A 25,874-nucleotide genomic window follows, 5' to 3' on the forward strand; every position below is an offset into this window, starting at 1 on the left:
TGGTAGCTCCAGTTAGGATTTTTTGGACACCACCAACTTGAAATTTTGATTATATGCTTTTGGGGGGACAACGGCTACTCTTGAAATTTCTTTCCTAATTTTACTAGTAAATGTATTTCATTGGAGAGCTACTTTCCATTAGACTTTTGGTAGGTCTTTAAAACCAGTGCAGTGTAGTAGCTAAGGCTAGGAGTAAGGAAACCCACTTTGAGATCCACCTTTAGATGGGTGACTTTGTCCTCCCAGACCCAATTATAAGAAGGAAAATCTATGAATATGCAGAAATGGATAGACTGTCTACGGAAATGAAGGAGAGGGAAGAAACTGAGCACTATCAAATCTGGAATAGATGGTATTCCTGGCTTGAGAGTAAATGCAAAACATAAGGTATAAATGGTAAAAGTATAATATATAGAGAGTACTTAAATATGGATATAACTTAGGATAATGATATAGAGATAGAATTTTTTTTTTTTTGTAAACAGGATTATTAGAAAAAACATGTACACCAATATAGAAAAGCTGTTACAAGTGTAAATGTGTGTTTTGTGCTTGTTTTGTTTTTAATGTTGGAAAATGTAATAAATATTTATTTAAAAAAAAAAGATGGGTGATTTTGGGCCATTCATTGTGTCTCAGCCTAATCTACTTCTCAGGCAAATCAAGACTCAGAAAGAGGGGATCTAAATCAATAAATAAACAACATTCTCTCTATTACTAACACCAACGTTTTCCCAAATGTTCTGAGACTTTGCATTTTACACTTTGGTGGTATTGGATCACATACAGATTTATAATCTCCAAGAGGGCAAATTTTAAGGATTGGTTGAAGATGCCTGTTAAACCATAGACCAACGCAGCCCCCACCTGATTTTTCCAGGTAAGGTTAACCAATGCTCTCTGTGAGCAAAGAATGAAAAGAAAAACTTCCACACAGCAAAGAATCTACCAACACACCTCTGAATACAATTCATATATTATCCAGTTTCACATTCTCAAAGGATATAGCAACTTATTCAACGATCTTGATACAAAGCGAGACAGCCATACTTCAATGTAATACTTAAAGGACTTCCAAATACCAAGCAATAAAATATCAACAAAAAAAAAAATTGTGCAATTTCTCGTTACTATGCCTGACTGAATCAGTTACAGAAAAAAAGTCTTTCTCTTCAAGCTTTTAACTAAACATTAAACTCATCTTACAGATTACAGTTATTATTATTATTTTTACTCTGTAATAATTAATTGCACAACAACCACACAAAATCTTTGCATGATGCATAAATATTTCCTTATTAGACATGGTACAAAAATACTCGTACATCTTTGTTCGGTATTCCCCTAAGGATTGCTGATTTGGCAAGACTGAATTCTTTCCAATCCGAGGGATGGCAAAGAAAAAAAGTGAAATATTTTACAGCTGTTCTATAGATAGAAGTTTGACAGAAAAACAACAACAACAACAAAATAAACAAAAACCCAACAACTCTTGACTTAAATTGGGGAAGGGCAAAATTGGAGCGGAAACCCAGTGCACTGTACTTTGAAGAAGAAACTTTCTTATTTCAAATTCTAGCCAAGGCTGAACAGGGAAAGATACCCCGGAGGAGGAGGAAGAGGAGAAAGAGGGGGGAGGGAAGAGAGAGAGAAGACAGAAAGTGGTTTTATTTTCAAAAGCCAAATCTTGACAGAAGCGAGATGAAAAGAAAAGTTTAGTGATCAATAGTTAAGTCCAAGATCTACTGCTATGGTTACACAAATGCTAGACCAAAAAACGAATTCTGCACACTCACAAACCCACCATGTTAAAGTGTTTTAAAGTCATGCCAGAAAACATGCAAAACTGAATTGTCTTTTTTTTTGCTTCCTTCAGCAAAACTGCAAACACAAGGTTTTTTGGATAAGAAAAAATTCTTAGATATTGCACTGTACGCAGCTAGGCGAGACTGCATGCCAGCATCCCAGCTGGGAATATACGTACACGCACGCCCACACCAGATGGGGTGTATCAATACGGTTGAGTTTCTCCTGAAGGGAATCAAAAGGTAAGCAGAAGGAGAAACTCAGCAAGAGTAAGGTGGTGGTGGGGCTTAGCAGATTGAGGGGAAGGGGAAGAGAGCTGGGGGAAGGGCAACCCATGACCCTGGGGAAGAGACGGAGGAGACGTCGTTCACAGTTTTGGAAGGGGGAAATCCATCGCTTCGTTCATAACACGGCCAAGTGACGTTGGGCACTTTGATGGTGTCCAGGGAAAAGGCCGAGAGAGGAGGTTCCCAAAGACTCCTTCATCCTTCGTGCATCAGTCCATGGAGAGACAAGAGGGGGAAATGTGGGCCAAAAGCAGCTCTTGGGAAAAAAAGCAAGAGAACATATTATGAAGGCTAACTCCGGATGTCTTTCATCATAGCCCCACCGGCATGCATGGAGGACAGCATTTACCCCCCGTTTCTTCTCACTGAGGCTTCCGGAGAGCATGAAGCCAACTCCTGGTCCCGACAAAAACCCCTTTTATTAATTGACTACGAATTCTGCTCATTCACATCCTGCAAAGTCTTTCAAGGGAGGATTTACAGTCACAGACCTTATCTGACTTGGAGAGCTGCCAGGCCAAGATCTGCAGAACCTGGCAAGGAGTCTCGGAGAGTCACGAACCAATTAAGTGAACTAATTGTCTCCTGCAAACTCCACTCCCCTTTCGCTCCTCTTTTATTTCCTCTTGGGGGGCCATTCACTGTCCACCTGTGGCCTTCCTCCCAAGTTGACCCTGTTCTTTAGCTGTTCCCTTCGTCTGGCAATTCTGTGCATGCGCACACTGGGAACAGGCTCCAGCTGTTCTTCTGCCTCACTGATGTCTGACTCTGAAGGCAGCTGATAACTGGCATATGGCCCCGGCCCCCTCTCTGCCTCCCACACAGAGCCCTCATCAGAGCCTTCCCCAGACTCCAGGACTGGCCCATGTTCCTCCCCAACCTCCTCACAGTCCGACTCTGTTGCCAGCTCCACTGGCACAAAAACCCAGGCCGTTGTCTTGTAGTCAACCTTCAAAACTCACCTTCCACTGGCTGAAAAGCAAGAGAACGCCCTGTCTTCTCCACCCACACCCAGGACTCCTATAGGCGTTGCAACCCGATACTCACTAAAACTAACAGAACTGCCGGGACTTCCATCCTTGTTGGGTGGCGTCAGAAGGAGGGTACCAGCGCATCTAGAAGAGAATGATAAGATGTGATGTGGGAGGAGTAAGATGGTCAGCCAAGATCAGGCAGAAACACTCTGCCTAGGATACATTTGTCCCCAAGGCTCAACAGAGCTGAAGGTTCTCCAAAAAAAGAACTATCCACTCGTTGCTTATGACGCTTTCACATGACCAAGAGTTCTTTCAGACTGCAGAAGATCTCCTTGCCCCTAACCTAGTAATGGATTTCTTCACATCTCCAAGGGTAGACTAGCTGTAAGGAGAACTTTTCTGAGGCCTCAAAATCACCTTTGAGGTGATTCCAAAGTTGAAAAAAGGGCAGCCGTATCATACTGGGTCATCCAGGTTGACTCAAGGTTATTATATCCAATTCATACTCCCATCACCCCCATTATTCCATATAAAGGCTAGTCAAGGTTCCCCTCGCACATATGTGCTAGTTGTTCCCGACTCTAGGGGGCGGTGCTCCTCTCCGTTTCTAAGCCGAAGAGCCAGCGCTATCCGAAGACGTCTCTGTGGTCATGTGGCCGGCATGACTAAATGCTGAAGGCGCACGGAACGCTGTTCCTGGCTGGGGAATTCTGGGAGTTGAAGTCCACAAGTCTTAAAGTTCCCAAGTTTGGACACTCCTGCTCTAGCCCATAATTATCAGTTCACAATCATATGACTGGTAGCCTTTGCATTTTTCTGAGATTTATGGGCATTTGGGGAGAAAAAAAATTAACACGTATAATAGAACGGCCACAATGACAACACTTCTTCCTTTCTCGTCTTCTGCTCTCTGCTTCAGCCCAGCCCACGTGGGTTGCTCAATAACACAATCTCAGGCTCACAGCTGCAAGGTCTTTGCAGGCTGCCTATCTGAATGCTTTGCTTCCTATAGGAAGATCAAAGCATCCCCCACAAGCCTTCTGGACTAGGTTCAAAGAGCTCCAAGCCCCTCAGTTTCCAAGCAACTGGCCCCATCCTTGACTTGTTCCACTGTATAAAAGTTTCTCCTAAAAGTTCAACCAAAGTCTATCTTGCTGGAACATAAAATCATTTCAATCGAATGGCTTTGTGGAAGATCTTCAGAGTTTTGGAATTCGTGTTGCTTGCTAAGTCGGCTGCTGTTTACCCATTTGGTAGAAAGTGCCGATTAGAAGTCTTGATTCCCTACCCCAATTATAAAGGTGCCTTTCTGTGACCAGGATTATCCAGAAACGGAGGTCAAAGGAGGAACTAGATCCCATCCAATCCGCTCCAAGAAAATAACTCAGCTCTCATATCATTCACGAGGACAAAAGCATTATTCCAACATCTCAAGTCTATTTTGCAGAATTTGGGAACTCAAGGTAAAGTTTCCCCTTGCACATATGTGCTAGTCGTTCCTGACTCTAAGGGGCTCATCTACGTTTCAAAGCCGAAGAGCCAGCGCTGTCCAACGACGTCTCCGTGGTCATGTGGCCGGCATGACTAAACGCCAAAGGCGCACACGGAACACTGTTCCCTTCCCACCAAAGGTGGTTCCTATTTTTCTACTTGCATTTTTACGTCCTTTCGAACTGCTAGGTTGGCAGAAGCTGGGACAAGCAACGGGAGCTCACTCCGTTACGAGGCGCTAGGGATTCGAACCGCTGAACTGCCGACCTTTCTGATCGACAAGCTTAGTGTCTTAGCCACTGAGCCACCACTTCCCTCCCCTGGGAATTCTAGCCCTTGTGAATTACGTTACATTTGCTTCCATTTTTAATGCAGTTCTTACTGAATTAAGAAGGGAACACTGCTCCTAGTGTAGGCTGGGGTTTGAGGAAATGGCATGTCCTCAACTTGTTTTTAATAGCTCTTCATAGTTGTTAAAACCCTAAATGAACTTTAGTTTGAGCGTGTGACACATATAGGAACTTTTATAATCTCCTATTCTAAACTGCCAGGAAGATCGTAGCCACCCACGCTCGAAAGGGGAGGGGGAGATGTGATTAATCGAGTTTGTGATCAACCCTTGGTACTTTTCAAACCGTTTCCAGGGATCCTTTTTGGATCCCAAGAAGCCACCTTTTGGTTCAGAGGTCCAGGAATCTTCATGACAATCTGTTTGTATCGTTTTTCACCTATTTGCCCATCTCTTTTTCTGAACATCGACAATCTCATTTGATAGCCATCAACATATTATGGTTTCACATTGGCTCCTCCCAGCCGTAGCTCAAGAGCACTTCCCGGATTCCTAAATCCATCTCCCCCGCACATCTGGAATCAGTTTTGGCCATTCGGCTTCGGCAGCTGAATGAGAGAAGGATCTCCCCTGGCCAACCGGCGTGCTGCTCTCGAGTGCTCTGGTGGCTTTCCAAGGAAGCACCTGGGAAGACCAATTGGTCATCCAGGTCATGGTTGTCCCCAAGGGTGCTTTTTCAATAGGCAGCTGGACTTCCTTTGTTTTTGTTTTCTTGAAGGCGTTTCGCTTCTCATCCAAGAAGATTCCTCAGTTCTGACTGAATGACGAAATCCTTCCCTTTGGTCAGAACTGAAAAAGCTTCTTGGATGAGAAGCAAAACACCTTCCAGGAAAAAACAAAGGAAGTCCAGTTGACTCTTGAGAAAGCACCTTTGGGAGCTGAAATGCCTTCAAACAGCTGCTTGATGCCAGCTCACTCTTCCTCCAATGAAGCTTCTCCCCAACAGCTTTTAAATTAGGGGTCCCCAAACTTGGCAACTTTTAAGACGTGTGGACTTCAACTCCTAGAATTCTGGAGAATTCTGAAAGTTGGAAGTCCACATGTCTTAAAGTTGCCAAGTTTAAAGACCTCTGTTTTACATACACACAATAATTGAATAATTCAACCCACCGTGAAATGCTTTTTTGAGTCCATTCCTTACCTCTGCACACCAGTAATCAGTTCTAAAACAAAAAGCATCTTGTTTTGCACACCTGTCTCCATCATCCCTGCCTTAGAAGAGGCATCCCCCGCCAGGTAAGAGAGGATGCCTCCCCTTAAGTCCGTCACGACAGAGGTAAAATTCTGCTGCTCAGGTCACTCTCGGATTTAAATAGTGTCACCGCTTAGCCCCTTCCAATCACCGCTTCTTCCCTTAATACGCACATTGTCCCAGATTGCTTACATTTTCCTTTTCCGGTATCATCGCGTCAAAGTCAGAATTTTACTCGTTTTTGGAAGGAGGGGAGAAAGAAAGAGAGGGAGGGGAGGAGTGTGAAAGGAGGTTTCCCCCCCCCCCCCAGATTCCAGCCACGGGAGGAGTGCTTTTCCCCTTCCCTGGCGGAGTCCATAGCGTGACTGATATGTGCCAGTTGACCGTGTGGGGGAGGAAAAATTAAATCCGTAGTGTGCTATTGTTGCTGCTACTACTGCTACGACTACACCTCCCTCCCCAGCAGGTGAGTGTGGTGAGTGAAAGGTGGTGGCCGAGAGGCACTCCCACCCTCCCCCTGAGACCACCAGGTGACAGGAAACCTTCACGAGGGGTTCCTTTCCTCCCACCCCCACCCCCGGGTGGGATAAACCCATCGGTGCTCCAAGGGGAGCCCAAGAAGTGCCATGCTGTGGTGCCCGTATCATATGTGCCAAGTTGGCCAGAGGTGGGTTAGAGAAATGCCTGTTGTTGTTGTTTTTCATGTTGCTTGGGCTTTCGGTGGGTGAATAGCGTGGAGGCCCATGCATTGGGGTTGCTAAGGAACAGAAGGGGCAAAAACAAAATAAAGCTTGCGGAAAGTTGGAGAAAAAAAAAAGAAAAGAACAAAACAACCCACTGTGCCCCAAATGGCAAATGTTGTCGTCTTACCAGCCTGTTCCAGACGGGCCCCATCCTGAAAGGCCTCTGGGAATGAACTCTAGCAGGGGTTAGTCAGGACTGTGAGGTCCCACCTGTCCAAGGCCAGTTCTGAGCTTCAGAGCTAAGCCTGCGTAGGCATCCTGGGCTGCAGGTCACTGAAGACATCAAAGGAGGGGTCATTTCAACCAATAGCTGGCCATTGTGGGAGCCCCTCGGGTGGGGGCAAGAGGCTTGTTTGATGGGTAGCAGAGGCCACTGGGTAGAGGACATTTCTCAGGTGAGATCAGGGGTGGGGGAACCGGCCCTGAGAGGCAACAGAGGTTATGAGTTTTCAGTGTCCATCAGTTCATTAGAAGAAGGTTCATGGAATCTCTCCATCCATTGGAGTTTCTCTTCCTTAGGGACCCACGGACCTTCCTTGCCCAAAGGACTTCTCGAAGGGTCGTTTGAAACTGGGGCGTTTATTTTCCGTAAGAGGAAAAGTACCAAGTACTGTAGATGGTCTAACTAGCTGAACCTCCTTTGAAGGTGCTTGTTCTTCACCAATCTGTTATCCTTCAGATAACTGCCTCACCCTTCAAAAGTCTCACCATCCTTAGCCAGTCTCTCCCCAGTTTAAACATCTGGAGGCCACCAGGGACTAGGGAAGATGATACCCCATTGTGTGTGCACAATCCATCCACCAGGCGATTCATACATTATACTGAGTCGTAGCATGGCTTGTTCTGAGCCTATAGTATTTGTGAACATAACCACCAAGCTTTTTCAGGCTTGGTGAAAACAAATCATGGCTTAGTGAGGTTAGCCATGGGTTGGTTAAGGTTGACTATGGAGCAATTTTTAAAAATACACACTAATTGGAAGATCAGGGTGTCAACGCGTCTATAGATATGATGGCTAAGTCATATCTTTAGGAGTCTGATCCCCATAAAGCATCACCTAGAGCAGGGGGTCCAAACTTGGGAACTTTAAGACTTGTGGACTTCAACTCTCAGAATTTCGGGAGTTGAAGTCGACAAGTCTTAAAAGTTCCCAAGTTTGGACACCCCTGACCTAGAGTCTTCAAGGAAATGGATGACCAAGAATTTGCACCCAAGAATTGTCCATTTCATTTCCTTGGACTTTGACCCATAAATAACCTCCCCGGTCACTATATGCCAAGCAGCAATGAAACAGGACACTTCAATTGATTAAACACGTAGGCCAAGGGGTTAAGCAAACATCCCCATGATACTCCTGTCGAAAAAATTGAGGAAACAATTCTTCCATTATTTCATGAAGAATTTCAAAATTCTTCACTCGGATTTCGGCCGGAGTGGTGGGTGGAACTCTGAGCTTTGCGTTGCTTAGTAAGGAGAGTGAAGTAATGTTTAACTCAAAAGGCTTTTATGAGTAACACATTCGTTTTGCTTTAAAGGACAAACCTGCAGACTTCAGCCTGGGGAAACTGTCTTTCTAAGGGAAGAGGAGACATAACTGCAGGCCTCCATTCCAAGTTTTCAAAATTATAAGAACACAAGCTGATAGTCTTTAATCATGCACGGCACTTTCCCGAGGCCAACATCTTTAAATTTTGCACCCTCGGTCTGCAAAGCTCATCCTTTGCAACCCATATTGTTTAGCCAAGAGTTACTATAAACTCTGCACCGTTTCTGTTCTGCATTCTCTAAACAGTGGGCCAGGGACATGTAAGCACATAAAAATGAACACGGAGAGACTGGTCAGAAATGACGTTTCTGTCCAGGGTTCCTTTATTAAGGGAATGGAGGCAAGATCATTCTCCAAACTCTTTTGAAAAAGTGGAACGTGGTTGGGTTTTGGTTTTTTTTTTTAAAAAAAAGCTCCTTTCCCATCTTTTATCTTTGTTTTGTATTTTTAGATTCTAATCCTAAAACAAGGGTTGTTTGTAATGGCATCCAAATGCTTGTAAGTACACCCACACGTAGCCTTTAGGGAGCCTTTTTGAGGTGAAGCTTCTAATAAAAAAAAAATTCAGGAAATGAATGTGGATTTACTAAAATTCCCCTTACGGGATAACTCTGACTCCATGGAATCAGAGAGAGGGGGGGAATTATAATCTGTAAAAACAGTTATTTATTCTCCCCTCCCCTCTGGATCTTGTGCATTTTATCTATTTTACCCCTGTTTGTATACATTCTTATGGCTTGGTCACCATGCTAAACTATGTTCTTCCTTCCTTCAAACATCTGCAGAGCAATCTATCCTTAATAGGGTCAGACCATACAAGAACAGACTTTTTTGAATGGGCAGTAGAACCAAAATTAACAGTCGTTTAATGGCTTTTGAAGGGAAGAAGTTCAAGCTGACTTCATACCATTCTTTGCCAGATTGAAAGAGGCCTTGTTCTCAACAGGGAGCTTCTTGGATCGGACACTGTCCAGAAATGGAACATGACCATCTCCTTCTTATCCATCTCTCCAACTGTGTGGGTCACCTTCCTGACTTCTCTTCCTTTGAACTTGAGACGGCCAATTCCTTTCGCCGCCCCCACAAGAGGTAAAATAGGCGTGGACTTTCCCATCAACGGCTTTTTGGAACGGGATAAAAATACCCATCCTGGGACAATCTGAGAAGTTAAAAGAAGTTCACTTTTGTTTCTCGAGAAGCTGACTCAAGTCCTCCATGCTTGCTGGAATAGCGCAGTTCATTTTGAGCTGGTGTTCTTTGAGTGCTTGAATCCCTTGGAGCAGGGATGTCCAACCTCGGTAGCTTTTTAAAACCTGTTGGACTTCGATTCCCAGAATTCCTTAGCCAGGATAGCACAGCTGGCTGGTAAGTTCTGGGAGTTGAAGTCCGCAAGTCTTAAAGTTGCCAAGGTTGGACATTCCTGCCTTTGGAGGTCTGCTTAATTCATTTCCTCTAACAAACCTGCTTGAGAAGTAGAGGGGAATTCTAGCCCACTGTTTTTCTCTAAATTTAAGGCAGATTTGGGGAGGATAGAAGCTTTCTCCCTGAGGATGCAGGCTATTTTGGTTAAGAGGGGAAGAATCTCTTGGGACATCAACTCTCCACTCACTCGTTGAAGTTCTCCGTCCTGGGAAGAACCCTCAGCACGAAATAAAGTTTTGAAGCAGAGCTGTTGTGTTGTCCCTTGCAAGAGGGGGCTTCACACCCAAAGGAAAAAACAACAACAACAACGTTCCATTGTGAACTTACCTGAGCGTGAAGAGCAGCGGCGGCAGCTGCAGCAGCTGGATAGGTGAACGCTGCATGTGGGATGGCAGGGGTGAGCTCCGTGGTGTACAGGGGGTAGGGAGCCCATGCCTCTGGAGATGCCGGAATCAGGGCAGCTCCAGTCAGATCATCTAGAAGAGGAGAAGTAGCAGCAGCAGGTCAGCAAAATTCGCCCATCGGGAAGGAGGAAAGCATGGAGTATCTTACAGCACATGGGGCGGGGGGGGGGGGAGGATAGGTAGAGGAAAGGCAACCTCAAGTCTTGGCCGATAAAGTTTTTGAGCCCCATTTTTTGACGTGCCATCTCAGTCTTTGGGGAGCTACAGGAAGTTTAGCTTGTGATGTCACGAGATGGATGGCGAACCCAAAAGCATTAACTCTTTTTTTAATGGGCAGAACGTCTGCATATGGCAACATCTGGAAATGCGGTGGAGTGCTACAGGTTGTCCGTGCTTGGATGGGGAAGAAACGAAAGGTCAAGCGATTCACGCAAACCTCTTCAAAAGCCCATCCCAGACACAAACGTCCTCACCCCAATTCTGCAGGAAGGGTCTCCCACCAGGTTCTGCTCGGCACCACCCTGTAAGATTAGTCCAGGTCAAGAAGATGCTGTCCAAAGGGGGGGGGGCTCACCTAAGAGCTATCCTAACCTGTTCGTAAACCTCCCCCAATGTAGACGTTTGAGATCTCACAATATCAGGAAACGGTCCATTTCTTTGTTGCCTGGGGGGCCACTCTTAATGTTTCCTTTAAGGGGTTGTCCTCCTGAACAGCGTGAGGATAGACCAGGGGTGTCCAAACTTGGGAACTTTAAGACTTGTGGACTTCAACTCCCAGAATTCCCCAGCCAGCCATGCTGGCTGGCTGGGGAATTCTGGGAGTTGAAGTCCACAAGTCTTAAAGTTCCCAAGTTTGGACACCCCTGGGATAGACCAAAGGTCAGGTTTCCAGGGCTTACTTTGTGCTTGAATTAACACTACTCGGTCACTGATTTCCAGCAATTGTGTTCTAGGAAAACTCTAGTAGCCAGTAGCCACATACAAAGGATTGGAGAATAACCCGTAGCCACATCCTAGGGATAGGAAAGGGGTCGGCATCCTTAAACACTCAAAGAGCCCCTAAGGTCCTAACCGGAAGCCTCCCCATTCATTTCTGAAGCTGACCAGAACTCCAGTCCCCCCACCATAGAGTCTCCTCCTAGCATGGCATCTTTTTTCCTCTGCCAACCAGAAGTCCGGTTCCCCCACCATAGAGTCTCCTCCTAGTGTGGCATCTTTTTTCCTCTGCCAACCGGAAGTCCGGTGTCCCCCCCCCCCCACCGTAGAGCCTCCTCCTAGTGCAGCATCCTTTTTCCTCTACCTGTCCTAACTGAAAGCCCTAATCGCAGAGCCAACTGGAAAACCCGCCCCTTGCCATAGAGTCTCCTCCTAGCGCACCGTGCTTTCTTCCCCCTTAACCGGAAGCACCTCTCAAAATTGTGGCACCAACCAGGGAGCCACAGCCGAGGGATGAAAGAGCCGACCCCCGGGATAGGGGAAGATCACGCCACCCAAGGACTTAAGATTCCTCCCACTTGCACCAACTACAGAAACTCTAGGAGTGTCTCATGCATCAAAAATAATAATAATGCAAAAACATCACAGTGGGATCCAAAGGTGCTTTTTAAAAGGCCACTGGACTTCCTTGGGGTTTTTTTTTTTCCCTTGAAAACATTTCGTTTCTCATCCAAGAAGCTTCTTCAGTTCTTACTGAATGGTCAGAATGCAGTCAAGAAATGTAGAAGCTTCTTGGAGAAGAAGCGAAATGTTTTCAAAGGGGGAAAACCCCCCAAAAAACTCTAGTTGCCTTTTGAAAAAGCATCTTTGGGACAACCATGAACTGGATGAATCGAGACTCTCCATTGTGGGAGACCCACTAAGAATGTCCTCGCGGACACCTTCACATGCCTTCCCAGAGATCCCCAACCCCAACATCTCCCCCCTTCTTGCTTATTGACTCCCCCCCCCACTTTGCTCCTCACAAGGATCTCGTGCAATGAAATGTGCGCCGAGGGCAGGGTGGAGGTTGGTGGGGTTTGGTGTGGCCATCAGCTTGCTCTTTGCCATCTTGGTGTTGGCCTTGGCAAATTCTAACCGCAGCGTCTGGGGATTCTCTGGGTCGAAGCGGATCCCCTGCAGGAAAAGGACAGAAGGAGAAGGGTTACGAGAATAGGAAGAAACGGCATTTGCTCATCCAGAAAACCGATTGGCTGAAGACCAGGATGCATCTAAATGTGCAACCATACCCTACCTATTGAAGACCCAAACTTGATTTAAGCTACTTCCTAAAGTTATATTCCACCTAATATAACTCTTTAAAAAAGTGTGTGTCTCTGTGTGTGTACACACACCTATTCTCTACCCCAACCCAACCCAAAAAAGCAAAAATCCAGACCCAACCACTCAGGGACATCACTTGAATGTGCCTGCTGTGGTTAAAATATTTAAATTATATGGGGGCTAACCCTCCACCTTCCACATTGTCTGCCAATTTCAATTTAGGGATACAAATATGCTTATGGAGAAGCAACCTTGCCTTCCAGGTAAAGGGCAATTAAGATGTATTTATTATTTATTAAATTTGTTTGCCACCCATCTCATTACGCCCCTCCCCTTGTATCATAATATTCACATTGACTGGATAAACAATCTCTGGGGTGGTTTATTATCACTGCTGCAAGGAATCCCCGTCTTATCAAGCTGTTTTTAATTTCCCTGTGATGCAGTGTTTCTCAACCTGGGTAGCTTTTAAGAAGCGTGGACTTCAGCTCCCAGAATTCCCCGTGGCAGTCTGGAGCATGGCATGACAGGGCTGTGTTAAGAGAATTATGGGAGCTGGTCCATAGATCTTAAAAGTCACCAAGGATGAGAAACACTTCTGTAACCGATGCGGATTTCTTGAAATCGTTTAGAACAGGGGTCTCCAACCTTGGCAATTTTAAGCCTGGCTGACTTCAACCCCCAGAATTCCCCAGCCAGCTTTGAATTCTGGGATTTGAAGTCTGCCAGGCTGGAGACCTTTGATTTAGAACACTGCTTTGCCATCTTTTCAGTTTAGGAGTAAATGAAAATATTTAGTATAATCTTCCCATTTACTCCTTTTTTTAAATTAAGTTTTTTATTTTATTTATACAATCGTATCGTCTTTGCAGCCCATTTTACATCTTTTACATATCGTGTTTCCTTTATCAATACATATATACCTTATGTGACTATATCCATATCTATATACATATTTTACACATCTTATTTCGTATATACTATATACATTTGATCCTCTCATGTAAGAAGAATTCATAAGAAGCAACTTAGAACTGAGGGGAAATTTCCTGACAGTTAGAACAATTAATCAGTGGAACAGAAGTTGCCTCCAGAAGTTGTGAATGCCCCAACACTGGAAGTCTTTAAGAAGATGTTGGATAGCCATTTGTCTGAAATGGTATAGGGTTTCCTGCCTAGGCAGGGGGTTGGACTAGAAGACCTCCAAGGTCCCTTCCAACTCTGCTATTGTATTGTATTGTATTGTATTGTATTGTTTCTTATTTCATTTACAATCTCTCTTGTATTTCCCCCTCTTATTGATTCTGCGGTTTTGCATTTGTTTTTTAGTTTCTTGATCTTTCTTTTTCTCTTCGTTACTATCCTGTTTTTTCCCCCCTCTTTCCTCTAGCCAATTATACCGTAAGTCCCATACTAAGTAATACTCACTCCCCATTTACTCCTATCTGACACTGGTAGTCAATGTGTGTGGTTCCATCTGGCCAGTCCTTATCAGTTCTATTGCCTTGTGTTTATGACACGCATCCATTAAGTAGCAGGAAAGAGAGATCTTCCTATCAGTCAGGGTAACCAAGATATGAGCAGAAAACATAGGGCAGCTTTGCCCTCTGGGTTGAACTGGGGGCCACGCAATTAACAAAGCTCTGAAGTTTAGTGAGAACCGATGCCACAAGAGTGTTAATACTCACATTCAGAGCATTCTTTGCAGCTTCTGCACCAGAGCGGCTGTCAAAGGTAACAAAACCTACTGGCTGGAAAGACAAATACTTTGAGCTACATGCATGTACATAATCCTGACCAGATTGCAAAAACAGAACTCAAAGGGTCGGGAAGAAAGATCTCCTATGAAGCCCACCAAGAGTAGCTCTGCAGGGTCTTCATTCATCTGTGGAGAAGCCATCAAGCAAGCGGCCTCCCCAAAACTCCGGAGCCCCAGATATAATTGTCCATTTCAACCTTGTTTCCATTTCAGCCAAGTGCTGTTTCTCACAGCAACCACCCATGCATTGTTATCTCTCTCCAGGCAGGAGGAACAGATCTTTAAGCCGTGGCAGCCTCATTTGTATAGGTAGCCTTCCCCAGGAGGAGGAGGAGGAAGGAAGGAAGGAAGGAAGGAAGGAAGGAAGGAAGGAAGGAAGGAAGGAAGGAAGGAAGGAAGGAAGGAAGGAAGGGAGAAATAGAGGAAGAAGTAGAGGTATGGAGGAGGAGGAGGAAGGAGAGGAAGAAGGAGAGGTATGGAGGAGGAGGAGGAATAGAAGAGGAAGAAGTAGTAGAGGAAGAAGTAGAAGTATGGAGGAGTAGGAAGGAGAGGAAGAAGTAGAGGTATGGAGAAAGAGGAGGAGGAATGGAGGAGGCAGAAGGAGAGGAAGAAGAGGGATATGGAGGAGGAAGAGGAGGAGGAATGGAGGAAGAGGAAGGAGAGGAACAAATAGAGGTATGGAGGAGGAGGAGGAGCATTACTGAAATGAAACTATACATCTGGGCAGCACTAATAGCAATAGCACTTAGACTTATATACCACTCTATAGTGTTTTACAGCCCTCTCTATGGTTTCCAGGGTCAGCCTATTGCTCACAACAATCGGGATCCTCATTTCACCAACCTCAGAAGGATGGAAGGCTGAGTCAACCCTGAACTGGTCAGGATCGAACTCCTGGCAATGGGCAGAGTTAGCCTGCAAGACTGCACTCCAACCACTGTGTCGCCACTAAGTTGGTCAGGCCTGTTCTAGAACGACACAAAGTAACCTTCACCAGACCCCGTGCCAAAACAGAAGCCCAGGTAAGATGGGCTAGCTTGCTAGCAAGTAGAACATTTCTTCTCGGACCCAGACACAGCTGGATCTCTCACTGCCGAGGGGATGATCTAGGACCCTGTTTCCCAAACTCGGCAGTCTCCAGAAGTGTAGACTTCAACTCCCCAAATTCCACAGCCAGCACAACCATTGATGAGAATTCTGGGAGTTGAAGTCCTCATACCTGGAGGTTCCCAAGGCATTTGGACAGGTGCTTTGGGTTGTTTAATTGAAGCATCAGCTATAGTCCTGCAAGGTCCCTTTCCCTTAGGTCTCAGGAGGTGAACTGCACCTTGATTTAAGCTGCACTGAGTGGATGCCAGGACAGGTGTTAAGGAGAGGCATTACCTGTTTGGATGTTAGTTTGATCAGTGATCCTTCGTAACCCTAGAGAAAGGAAACAGTAAATTGTGTAAAATCCATTGCTGTGAAAAGGAAAAAAAAGTCAAACTAAGATGCATGCACCAGAGGTGGTATTCAACCAGTTCTGACAGGTTCTGGAGAACCGGTAGCAGAAATTTTGAGTAGTTCGGAGAACCGGCAAAGATGCTGGTGCCTCCCCCGCTGCCTCCCAGCTGATCTTCTTTTGTTGCATTGAACAAGAGGCATTCGTTTCTTCGTTCCTGCTCACCTTTTTTGTCAAATTTCTTTTATTTTTTATTCTCTTACATACCATTTTTAGTATACATTCACATAATTGTTATTCTTCTTTACATTTGTTATTCTTATACGTTTGTCATTCCATTTAAGGAGGTTATAATATACAGTTTGGGTTGCTTTATTTATCATCCTTTCCGCCTGTTGTAACACCACCTTATTTTCTCTTTCTTTCCTCCCTCCCTCCCTTCTCTACTTCCTTCCTTCCTCCTCTCCTTCCCCTTCCTTCTTCCCATTATATTCGTGCTCACCTTAAATGGCCGGAAAAGGAGGTAGAGTTCTCGGGGCTTGATGTCCACCGGAAGGCCACTCACAAAAAGTGTCCGTACCTGGGGGAGACAGAGAACCACATACCTCAACACAGTTTGAGATAATTGGACCTCATAGTTACCGTATGGGATTTACGAGATTGAGGTCCTTCAGGTGTGAGATCACATGATGTGATGAATGCCAGGAAGAGGACGAATTCAGGGAAGGGTATTCTCCATCCACGTGGAAACGAACGTTCTTGTCTGAGTCACATGAAATTGAATCCCCCCTGACTCAGGGCCAACCTACACAATGTTAGATAGGTAACAAATGTCTTTTTTAAAAAAAATTACGCACCAAAATGACTCATTTTCATCTAGACAAGAGCAAGCGGAGGCGGCCATTTTCATCCCAGAAACTAACAAAAAATGATCTCCCAACTCTCACAGGTTAACTTTTAAGAGGTCTAAAGTCTCCCACCGGTACCAATAAAAGCTTTTCTTACTTGCAACGTGGATAGCTTCTTAATAAAAACCACACCTGCAGAAAGAATCCCACTGCAATCTTGGCAAAAAGTTTTTCTTCTGTGCCCAGGTGGGGGATTTTAAAAACGAACTTCCTCCCAGGTTTAAAAGGATCTGATATTGGGGTGCTGCAGAATCAAGGAGTCCACTGAACGGAGGCAGAGAGATTTGGTCTCCTTGCCTATTGGGAATGTAAAGTTTGCAAGAAGTAGATGGACTCGTTCATTTCTCCTTGGGGAATTCTGGGAGTTGAGGTCCGTACATTTTCAAGTTGCCAAGATTGTGAGAAAACACCATGACAGTCCTACACAAAATTATGGATGGAGGGATTCTGAAATTTTAGCTTGGAAACCATAGCATACACTCAACATTTCCTGCAGAATCTGGACCAGTGGTTCCCAATGTGGGGCCTATGCCCCACGAGGTGGTGGTGGTGTTGATTTTTAACGGTGACAATTTGATTTTTAATGGGGGCAACTTGAACCTTGTTTAAACCAAGTTAATGGCCTTTTAGGCTTCCTGTGAGTGAGTAGAGTTCACTTTTTGATTAAAGTATGAATTGTATGTCACCGGGGGCGGGGGGCATCAGGATTTTAAAGACGTTTAGGTGGGGCATGGCCAAAAAAAGGTTGGGAACCATTGATCTAGACGGTGCCTTTGCTTCTGTAAAAAAGAGATTTTCTGGTACCATATTTCCAGTTTTAAAAACGAACAATTCAACACAAAGGGACATTTCTTTCTGCTACATCTCGTTTTCCAGATGAAATGCCCTCTCATCAGATTCTTCACAATAAGGATGTTTAGCCAGAGATATTCCTAATGGCCACCTTAGCTATTTTGCTTCTGCTCACCCACCTTCAGCTGAACGCAACCAACAGTATCTTGAAATTAAACCTGAGCCCTTTAAAAAAACATACACTGCTAATGTTATTCTTTGTTGAAGATAATTTGTTGAAGACCCAGCATCTATTTCTTGATTAAGATTATATTATACGTCAAACTTGTTTGGAAATTGCAAAGACTTCTTGTTTAGATTTTATGCAAGGTTTCGCAAATGTTGACGCTTTTTGAAATGCTTCCGAGAATCTGGTAACTCCACAAGTACCAGTTTAGGTTCTGGCTATGCTTCTTCATGCATCATCTTTTTAACTGCTGCACAATTAAAAATGACTGTTTTTAAGAGCATTATTTGATGCCCAACTGCAATTTCTGACAAGTGTGAGCCTAATTCTCATAGCAATATTCTCTCTCCTCTCTCACAGGCCAAGATTTTTGACGCCATCCCCTGTTGTGCGTTGGTCTAAGAACGAGCTTTGTTTCTACCTAGCCCTTGAAATCTAAACAGCAACACTTGGACCACACATTGTTCACATGGCTTTACTCAGAGGAGATGACAATCTCTTGGCCTGCTGGACAATCTGACGAAATTTTTGCTTCTAGGAAAGCAATCAGTTGATCGCTTTTGCTGCATTGAGAAAAGAGTCACATCTTTTAAGCCTCCAAACAACTTGCCAATTCAGCTACAGTCTAGGGAGAGCTTGTTTTCTGGACCAAGTAAGTCCATACACACATGCACAAATGTGGGCTCCAAAAGAACATTGAAGCAATATTTGCATTGTGGGGTTTTTTAATGCAATAGTGGATAGGAATTTAGATTATAGAAGCGACAAAACAAGGAAAGGGATTAGAAGAACACTACCTACCACCTTTTTCAAAATGGCAGAAGGTTTGGGCGTTAAGGATAGTTGGGGAGAAAGGAATAGGGGAAGGGATCAGTACACATACCTCTCGGGTAGACACCAATCGCAGTCTAGAATTGATGTGGCCTGGATGTCAACAGAATTAAATTCGGATGTTGAGGAAATAATAATTTATCAGAACCTATGGGCAGACCACAATCCAGTGGAAATTAGATGGAAGGGACAAAAGAAAGCAAGGAGGTGGACCTTAAAAAAAGATCGATTTTTAAAACACAAGGAATTTGGTTTGAGGATGGAAGAGCCAATGCGATTCTTTCAGGATAATAAGAAAGAAGAACATTGAAGCAGAATATGGGAGAGGCCAAAACGAATAGCAGAAACATCTAACGACGTGCTCTTGATAGGGTGACCATTTTGACTGAAACGTGATAGCTATGCGTTCACTCACACACAAGCCACGGTTCTCTAAAACGTGGCTTGATCGGTGTACTCCTAGCCTCAATTCACATAACGGGATGTCTCAGTTATGGATAGTTTAGGATTGCAGCTGCTTAACAAGGACATCCTCAGAGCTGGGAAAGAAGTAAATGTAGCCCTCCTTTTGGGCCTTGATTGGAGTAGAGCATGAGTGTTCCTGAAAAATGCCTGCCCTGGATGCAGCTAAGAGCCTGCTGTTGATGTTCTCCCAAGCTTTGTCTCATGTCCTGAGACACAATGCAGCTGGAAGCACTTGACGCGAGCCAGATGGAATGCTGAACTGCACCCGTCAACTTTAAATATCTAGACTTATAAGGCCCTGCGCAGTATCAAAACATACCCAGAGCTTGCAAAACAAAAGTTGTGGGAAGGAAAACCTTAAAAAAGAGGTTAGCTGTTTAACGCTATGTTTTAAAACAATTCTCCCTAGAGACCGACAGCTTAATGAAGCCCCATCTTTATGGAGGGTTCATCTAAGCTGGGGGATGGGGCAGAATCAAAATAAGCTCTCTTGTAATTTGAGAAAGGTTGAAAGATTCGGAATGTGTTGATTAGATAACTTCTAAACTTTTAGGAAGGGCTGGACAGCCAAGTCTCGAAGATAATTTAACTGGTTTTCCTGCACACTGAAGACACTTAAGCTTCCTAACTTTCTATTAGAGTTAGCTGCTAACAAGATAAAACATTTCTATACCATCTAACAGAGAGTTAGTGGCTGCTGTGTCTTTCCCAAAAGCGTGTGAATCAGTTTTAAAAGGGCCATAGCTTAACAATAAAGCACCTATTTCACATACTAAAGATCTTATTTCAGAACTGGTTGAGGATCTGTGGAGCGACTTGCCCCACCAGAAGCTGTGGGTGCTCCAACACTGAAGGTTTTAAAGAAGAGATTGGAGAACCATTTGTCTAAAGTGGTATAGGGATCCTTGCTCGAGCAAGGGGCTGGACTAGAAGACCTCCAGGGTCCCTTCCAACTCTGTTATTCTGTTAAGCAGCCAAGGGCTTGCAATGGTTTTCTAGTGTTATCTAAGCAAGGTTTCAATGTAGCCCATCGGATATGACGTGAGAGGCATTACATGTGATAAACCCTAGCTGTCTTCTCTGAAGGTTGAAGAACAGAAATAAGGGAGATGCTCAAACCTGAACCAACAAGTTGAATTATAGTTAAGGAATCCTGATCTGTTTTTTGCAGATTTCAATCCAGAAGAAAGTTGGGTTTATCCTGGTAGGTTTCAATACTCAGACTTGCTTTCTCTCGAAACTGAGCAGTTAGCAATAGCAAAAGCACTTAGACTTATATGCCACTTTACAGTGCTTTACAGCCCTCTCTAAGCGGTTTACAGAGTCAGCCTCTTGCCCCCAACAATCTGGGTCCTCATTTTACTGACCTCGGAAGGATGGAAGACTGGGTCAACCTTGATCCTGGTGAGATTCAATCTGCCAAATTGCTGGCAGCCGGTGATCGGCAGAAGTAGCCTGCAGTACTGCACTCTAACCACTGCACCACCACACTCTCCAAATATGAAAATAATCCTTTTTATTACTTCTCTTCTACATCTTGTAGAAGAATAATGCAATATAGGGGAGATCCCTACAATTCTTAAATGCCTATAAGCTCTTCAGATCTAATTCCTGCATTGAAGTGGAGAGCAATTTCCCAGGTCCTTACAGGGGTTGCTAAATTGCATCACCCAATTGCTTGTCTAAATCTGGTCCCCCCAAAATGTTTCATGCTTAGAATCCAATCTGGGTCAGTCAGCGGAGGTTTTGTCCTCTGAGCTTTTGGACTCGTGCTGGAGTCCGACACACACAACAGCACACAGTCTTCTAGAGAGAAGTTCCCTGAGGTTAGCCTCCAGCACGAGACCGAAAGCTTGGAAGATTAAACTTCTGGTCCCAAGGACCGATCCAGATTGGTTCTTGCAACATTATCGTGGGACACGTTTATTCACCTTTATTTGTATTTCATGCTTTAATGCAGAGAAACCTAGAGTGATTTCAGACAAATAGGAGTAAAATGTCTATGCAATATTCTTTGGGTTGTGCAAAATAATAATTAACTCCTAAAAAATTGGGCCACAGGAAGTTGACAAATCACATTACCCTCTTTGTAAAAATGACTTTGTGTGTTTTTGTGCCTTTAAGTCAGTGTGGACTCCTGGGAACAGACTAGACAGGTTTCTGCCATTTTCTGGTCAATATTTTTGGAAGTGCTTTGATCTTCTTCCTAGAACGTAGAGACAGGAACTGGCCCAAGGTGCCCTCAGATGGTTTTGTGCCTAAGGTGGGACTAGAACCCGCAGTCTGCAATTTCTAGTCTCGTGCCTTTAAGTCTTGCAGCAAACTGACTCTAAAAAATTAGTTTACCGGAGACCAAAAAGGTCACATTATTTCACAGTCCAATTGTGTCGCTTTATCTCCTCTTTTGGTATGCTACCGTATCTCTGTAAGAAGTCCCTTATTCTACCTACGACCTTCTTTTTCACAATTTCAGGTGTGGTCTCCTATCCTGATTACATGCAACTGTGTCCCTAGAAAGAATATGTAAAAAATGGCCAGTATCTTCTTGTTCTACACCAAGATCATAATTTAAGTGCATTTATTATTCAATGTCTTCTTTGCTAGAGACTCTTTTGGTGTCAGGTAAGGCTAGGAAATTTGCAAGCGCTAAAGGATGTATTTGGAGAAAGGAGGATCTTCGTGGGCACTGCCTTGACAACCACAGCAGTTAAGGATGCTAATTACACAATGGAGTCAGTTAGAAAAGAGCCAAAGAGCAGAATGGCGTCTCCTCCTTTCTAGCAGCTGCATTCAGAAAGTTCCCTGCCTACCCACCCTCAGGATGCCCTTAAGGTACCAAGTAACTTAAAAGGACCACTTCAGAAATGCTGGAATTGCACCAGACAGCTTGCCAATTGAGGCAGTGGGGAGAGCACGATGCCCGTTTTAGCTGCTGCTTTCTCCATACATGGTCATCCACAGTAGACCAGCCGAGAGGGAACCAAAGCAAAGATTAAATATCTGCTTGTTTTTCCTTTGCTCCAAATCACGCTAGGCAATATACTCAATTCTTTGGGATATCTGGCTGCCACTCCAACTGTCAGATGCCATTTTTAGCCCAGATTAAACTCACACCTCTGTTCAGAAGGATATCTCAACCTAGCAAAGGTGACTTTTATTGCTGCTGTGTCTGTTATAGAGCATGATACCAGGCTGGAGGCCCCTAAACTTTGCAGTTTGCAGCCACCTAATTTGGGGAAGAATATTATCAATGAACTTTACTATATAAGCAAGCTTACGTTAGAAGCTAGACAATAACATATGCATAGCTCCCTTTAATTTATGCACCCCAAGAAAATAAAAATTAAGAGCTGGAAGAGACACAGACGACAATAGAAGGAAGGAAGGAAGGGAGGAGGAGAGGAGAGGAAGGGGAGGGAAGGAAGATAGAGGTGAGGAGAGGAAGATGGAAGGGAGAAAGAGGGAGGGCAAGGGGAAGAGGGGAGAGGTAAGGGAAGAAGGAAGGGAAAGGAGAGAGGAAGGCAGAAAGTAGAGAGGGGAGGGAGGGAGAAAAGAAAGGGAAAAGAAGGTGGTGTCAAAACAGGCGAGGGATGATAAACGAAGCAACCCAAAATGGTTTGTTATAACCCTGTAAATGGAATGACGAATGTAAGAAAAGAATAACAACTATGTGGATGTATACCTATAATTGTATATAGAGAGCAAAAACTTTTACAGAAAAAAATATATGCATCAGCAATAAGATACTAACAGGCAAGTTTATAATACGACAGCCTAGCCAAATGCTAACTTCTGTGATCTGGTGGCCATATTCTTTGAGTATTTGAGAAAATACAGAGTGAACACATCTACCCATTACATCAGATCACTAAAGCAATTCTCTCCAACCTGGGCATCCTTCAAATACGTGAGCTTGAGTTCTCAAAAATGGCCATATTGGGACCTGAAGTTCAAATATCTGAACAAATGAGACCAGGGTCCTGACTCTTATCCTAGTATTAGCCACAATTAGCTTCAAGGTTTAGCTAAGATTAGCCCAAAGGTGCATCTGCTGAGACTTTCAATTTAAGACAGTTCTATTCCTCCTATTTTTGCCTCCAGTCTTCTCAACCATTCTTAACCCAGATGGTCCTCTTATAAAGTTGAATTTCAACCCTTGGAGGGATGTTCCTCTTGTTGCAGTTTGACCTTCCAAGTTGACAGTTCCAAGTAGGTCCAAGGGCACCTCTTGTTATACTTCCTTCACCAACCTGAAGGAGCAACAGTTAATCTGGTTAATGTTTCACCCTTAAGTCTTGCCCAGTCGTTACTGTCACTAAGACAAAGCAACCATAGGAGTGAACCCTGTCTTGCAAAGATTATCGTCCTCATTTTTTCCATTACAAGAGAGCCGTTAACAGATGCAGTTGCTATCGAAATAATAGTGGAACAATACAAGGTTTTAAACAAGCTGGCATGATAAATATAAAGGCCTCTATTCTTCTCAAGGAGGATAGGAATATTTACATTTAAATCAAAGGTAAATCTCTTCCTATGCTGGCTGTGAAAAGGCCCAAGGAATCTCATACACTAGAAAAGTGGGATATATAATTGTGCCAAGCCATAATACAGTTTGCTGGGTTTTTATCTAGCATACTACGGGTTTATGAGGATGTCAAAAGTAGGGTCTGAGGACCACCAACTTTCTCTTCGCAAACCTAGAGGTCTCTGAATAGCCAGGAACAAGTACTCAGTCAGGCCCATTTTGGACATGGGAGAGTTTGAGGAGCAAATTGGATGCCGTGCCTTACAGATGGGATCCCTGCTTCATCCCTTAAAAAGACTGAAGTTCTTCTTCAAATGAATCCTACTCAGAAGTGGTATTCAGCAGGTTCTAACTAGTTCTGGAGAAACGGTAGTGGAAATTTTGAGTAGTTCGGAGAACCGGCAAATACCACCTCTGACTGCCCCCGCCCCCATCTATTCTCTGCCTCCCGAGTCCCAGCTGATCGGGAGAAAATGGGGGATTTTGCAGTAACCTTCCCCTAGAGTGGGGAGGGAATGGAGATTTGACAGTATCCTTCCCCTGCCATGCCCACCAAGCCACACCACACCCACCAAGCCACGCCCACAGAATCGGTAGTAAAAAGTTCGAATCCCACCACTAATCCTACTCTTGACCACTTCAAAGGATGACCGCTTCAAGCTGAGGGAAACTGCAAGCCACTGGTTTATAGTTGGCATGACTCAATTAACTAGTTGACTAGCTAACTAGCATGGCATGTCTTGGCAGCAGCCATTTGATGCTGATTCAATAAATCATGGTTTAGCGTGGACATAGGCTTAGAATCAGGCAAATGTATGCACAGCACATCTTTGAAACAAAAGCTTTTTCTTGATTAAACGTTTCCATTCTGAACTCTAGGTTTTAACAGCCTGACCAAACGTATTACCTGAATTAAGGTGCACACTTTTTTTAAATTACAGTATCAAGGCTTCCTTGCTTTCAGAAATAAATTTGGGCTTCAAAGAGTTGTCCTCATCTCTTCAAAAGGCTGCCTAAAACTTATCTCCAAAAAACTAAGAGCAAAAAAAAAAAAGTTACCCATTTTTGTAGGGAGACCCAAGTATGCTTCTTCAACATCTTCTTAAAGACTTCCAGTGTTGGGGCATTCACAGCCTCCAGAAGTTGTAAATGCCCCAACACTGGAAGTCTTTAAGAAGATGTTGGATAGCCATCTGTCTGAAACGGTATAGGGTTTCCTGCCTAGGCAGGGGGTTGGACTAGAAGACCTCCAAGGTCCCTTCCAACTCTACTATTGTATTGTATTGTATTGTATTGCTTGTTGCACCCTCCCAAAAGGGGTGAATCCACTCACAAGGGCTACTATTAATACATGAAGCAAATCCTTTCAGGCCAGTGGTGGGATTCAACGTTTTTTACTATGAGTTCTGTGGGCGTGGCTTGGTGGGCGTGGCAGGGGAAGGTTACTGCAAAATCTCCCATTCCCTCCCAATCAGCTGGGACTCGGGAGGCAGAGAATAGATGGGGGCGTGGCCAACCAGAGGTGGTATTTACTGGTTTTCCGAATGACTCAAAATTTCCGCTACCGCTTCTCCAGAACTGGTCAGAACCTGCTGAATACCACCTCTGCTTCAGGCCAACAATTGATCTGAACTGCTGTGTTAACAAGAATCATTTTCATGATTGCTTGGAGGGAATGTCTGAAACAAACTTTTACTGAGTTAATCCATGACAAAGTGCTTAAAAAGCTGATTTGCTGGAGCTCCAGATGCAAAATAACCAAGAGCCATGACAGACATTGCTACTTAAGTCACCCAAAAGAATATTGGCCAAATCTGCTCAACAGCTATAAAGGAAAGGGAATACATTAACTGTTGTTGATATGCACTAAGGCTGCAGATGTTGAACATGTATCTTCTTGGCCAACCTAAAAGCTAGCCAATCTGTGGTTTTTCCAGATGTTGGGACTACAACCCTCCCCTTAACCTGACTACACTCTCTGGGACTCGCAATGTTGAATTTTTGAACGAATGTTGAATGAATAGCATTTGTTGCTACCCAATATTGCAGGGGTGTCCAAACTTGAGAACTTTAAGACTTGTGGACTTCAACTCCCAGAATTCCCCAGCCAGCCATGCTGGCTGGGGAATTCTGGGAATTGAAGTCCACAAGTCTTAAAAGTGCCCAAGTTTGGACACCCCTGCAATATTGGCTGCATGAACTTGGTCTAATGAGAATGTTTTCCAACCCCAGCAATTTTAAGAAGTGTGGACTTCAACTCCCAGAATTTTCCAGCCGGTGTGCAGTTGAAGTCCACATATCTTAAAATTGCTGAGGTTGGGAAACATTGGCCTAATGTCTCAAAGGTGCTTAAATTTCAGGAGGCAAGTGGACTTTCTTGCTTTTCTTTGAAGACATTTCGATTCTCACCCAAGGAGCTTCTTCAGCTCTGACTGGATGGTGGGGGAACGG

General features: G+C 44.2%; 1 protein-coding gene across 1 annotated transcript in view; it reads right to left on the minus strand.

Moving 5' to 3' along the window:
* Positions 1 to 960: 960 nt before the first annotated feature.
* Positions 961 to 25,874, minus strand: part of RBPMS2 (RNA binding protein, mRNA processing factor 2) — a 31,087-nt gene continuing 6,173 nt past the window's right edge. The window contains exons 2-8 of the mRNA XM_081964686.1: positions 16,179 to 16,256; positions 15,619 to 15,657; positions 14,165 to 14,227; positions 12,179 to 12,329; positions 10,141 to 10,289; positions 3,141 to 3,208; positions 961 to 2,349 (exon numbers count right to left, since the gene is read on the minus strand). Of these exons, the coding sequence (XP_081820812.1) occupies positions 3,146 to 3,208; positions 10,141 to 10,289; positions 12,179 to 12,329; positions 14,165 to 14,227; positions 15,619 to 15,657; positions 16,179 to 16,256 (543 nt within the window). The 3' untranslated portion in view covers positions 961 to 2,349; positions 3,141 to 3,145. The remainder of the gene's footprint in view (positions 2,350 to 3,140; positions 3,209 to 10,140; positions 10,290 to 12,178; positions 12,330 to 14,164; positions 14,228 to 15,618; positions 15,658 to 16,178; positions 16,257 to 25,874) is intronic.

The sequence above is a fragment of the Natrix helvetica genome (genome assembly GCF_964273705.1).
Source record: "Natrix helvetica genome assembly, chromosome: 12".
Lineage (NCBI taxonomy): Eukaryota > Metazoa > Chordata > Lepidosauria > Squamata > Natricidae > Natrix > Natrix helvetica.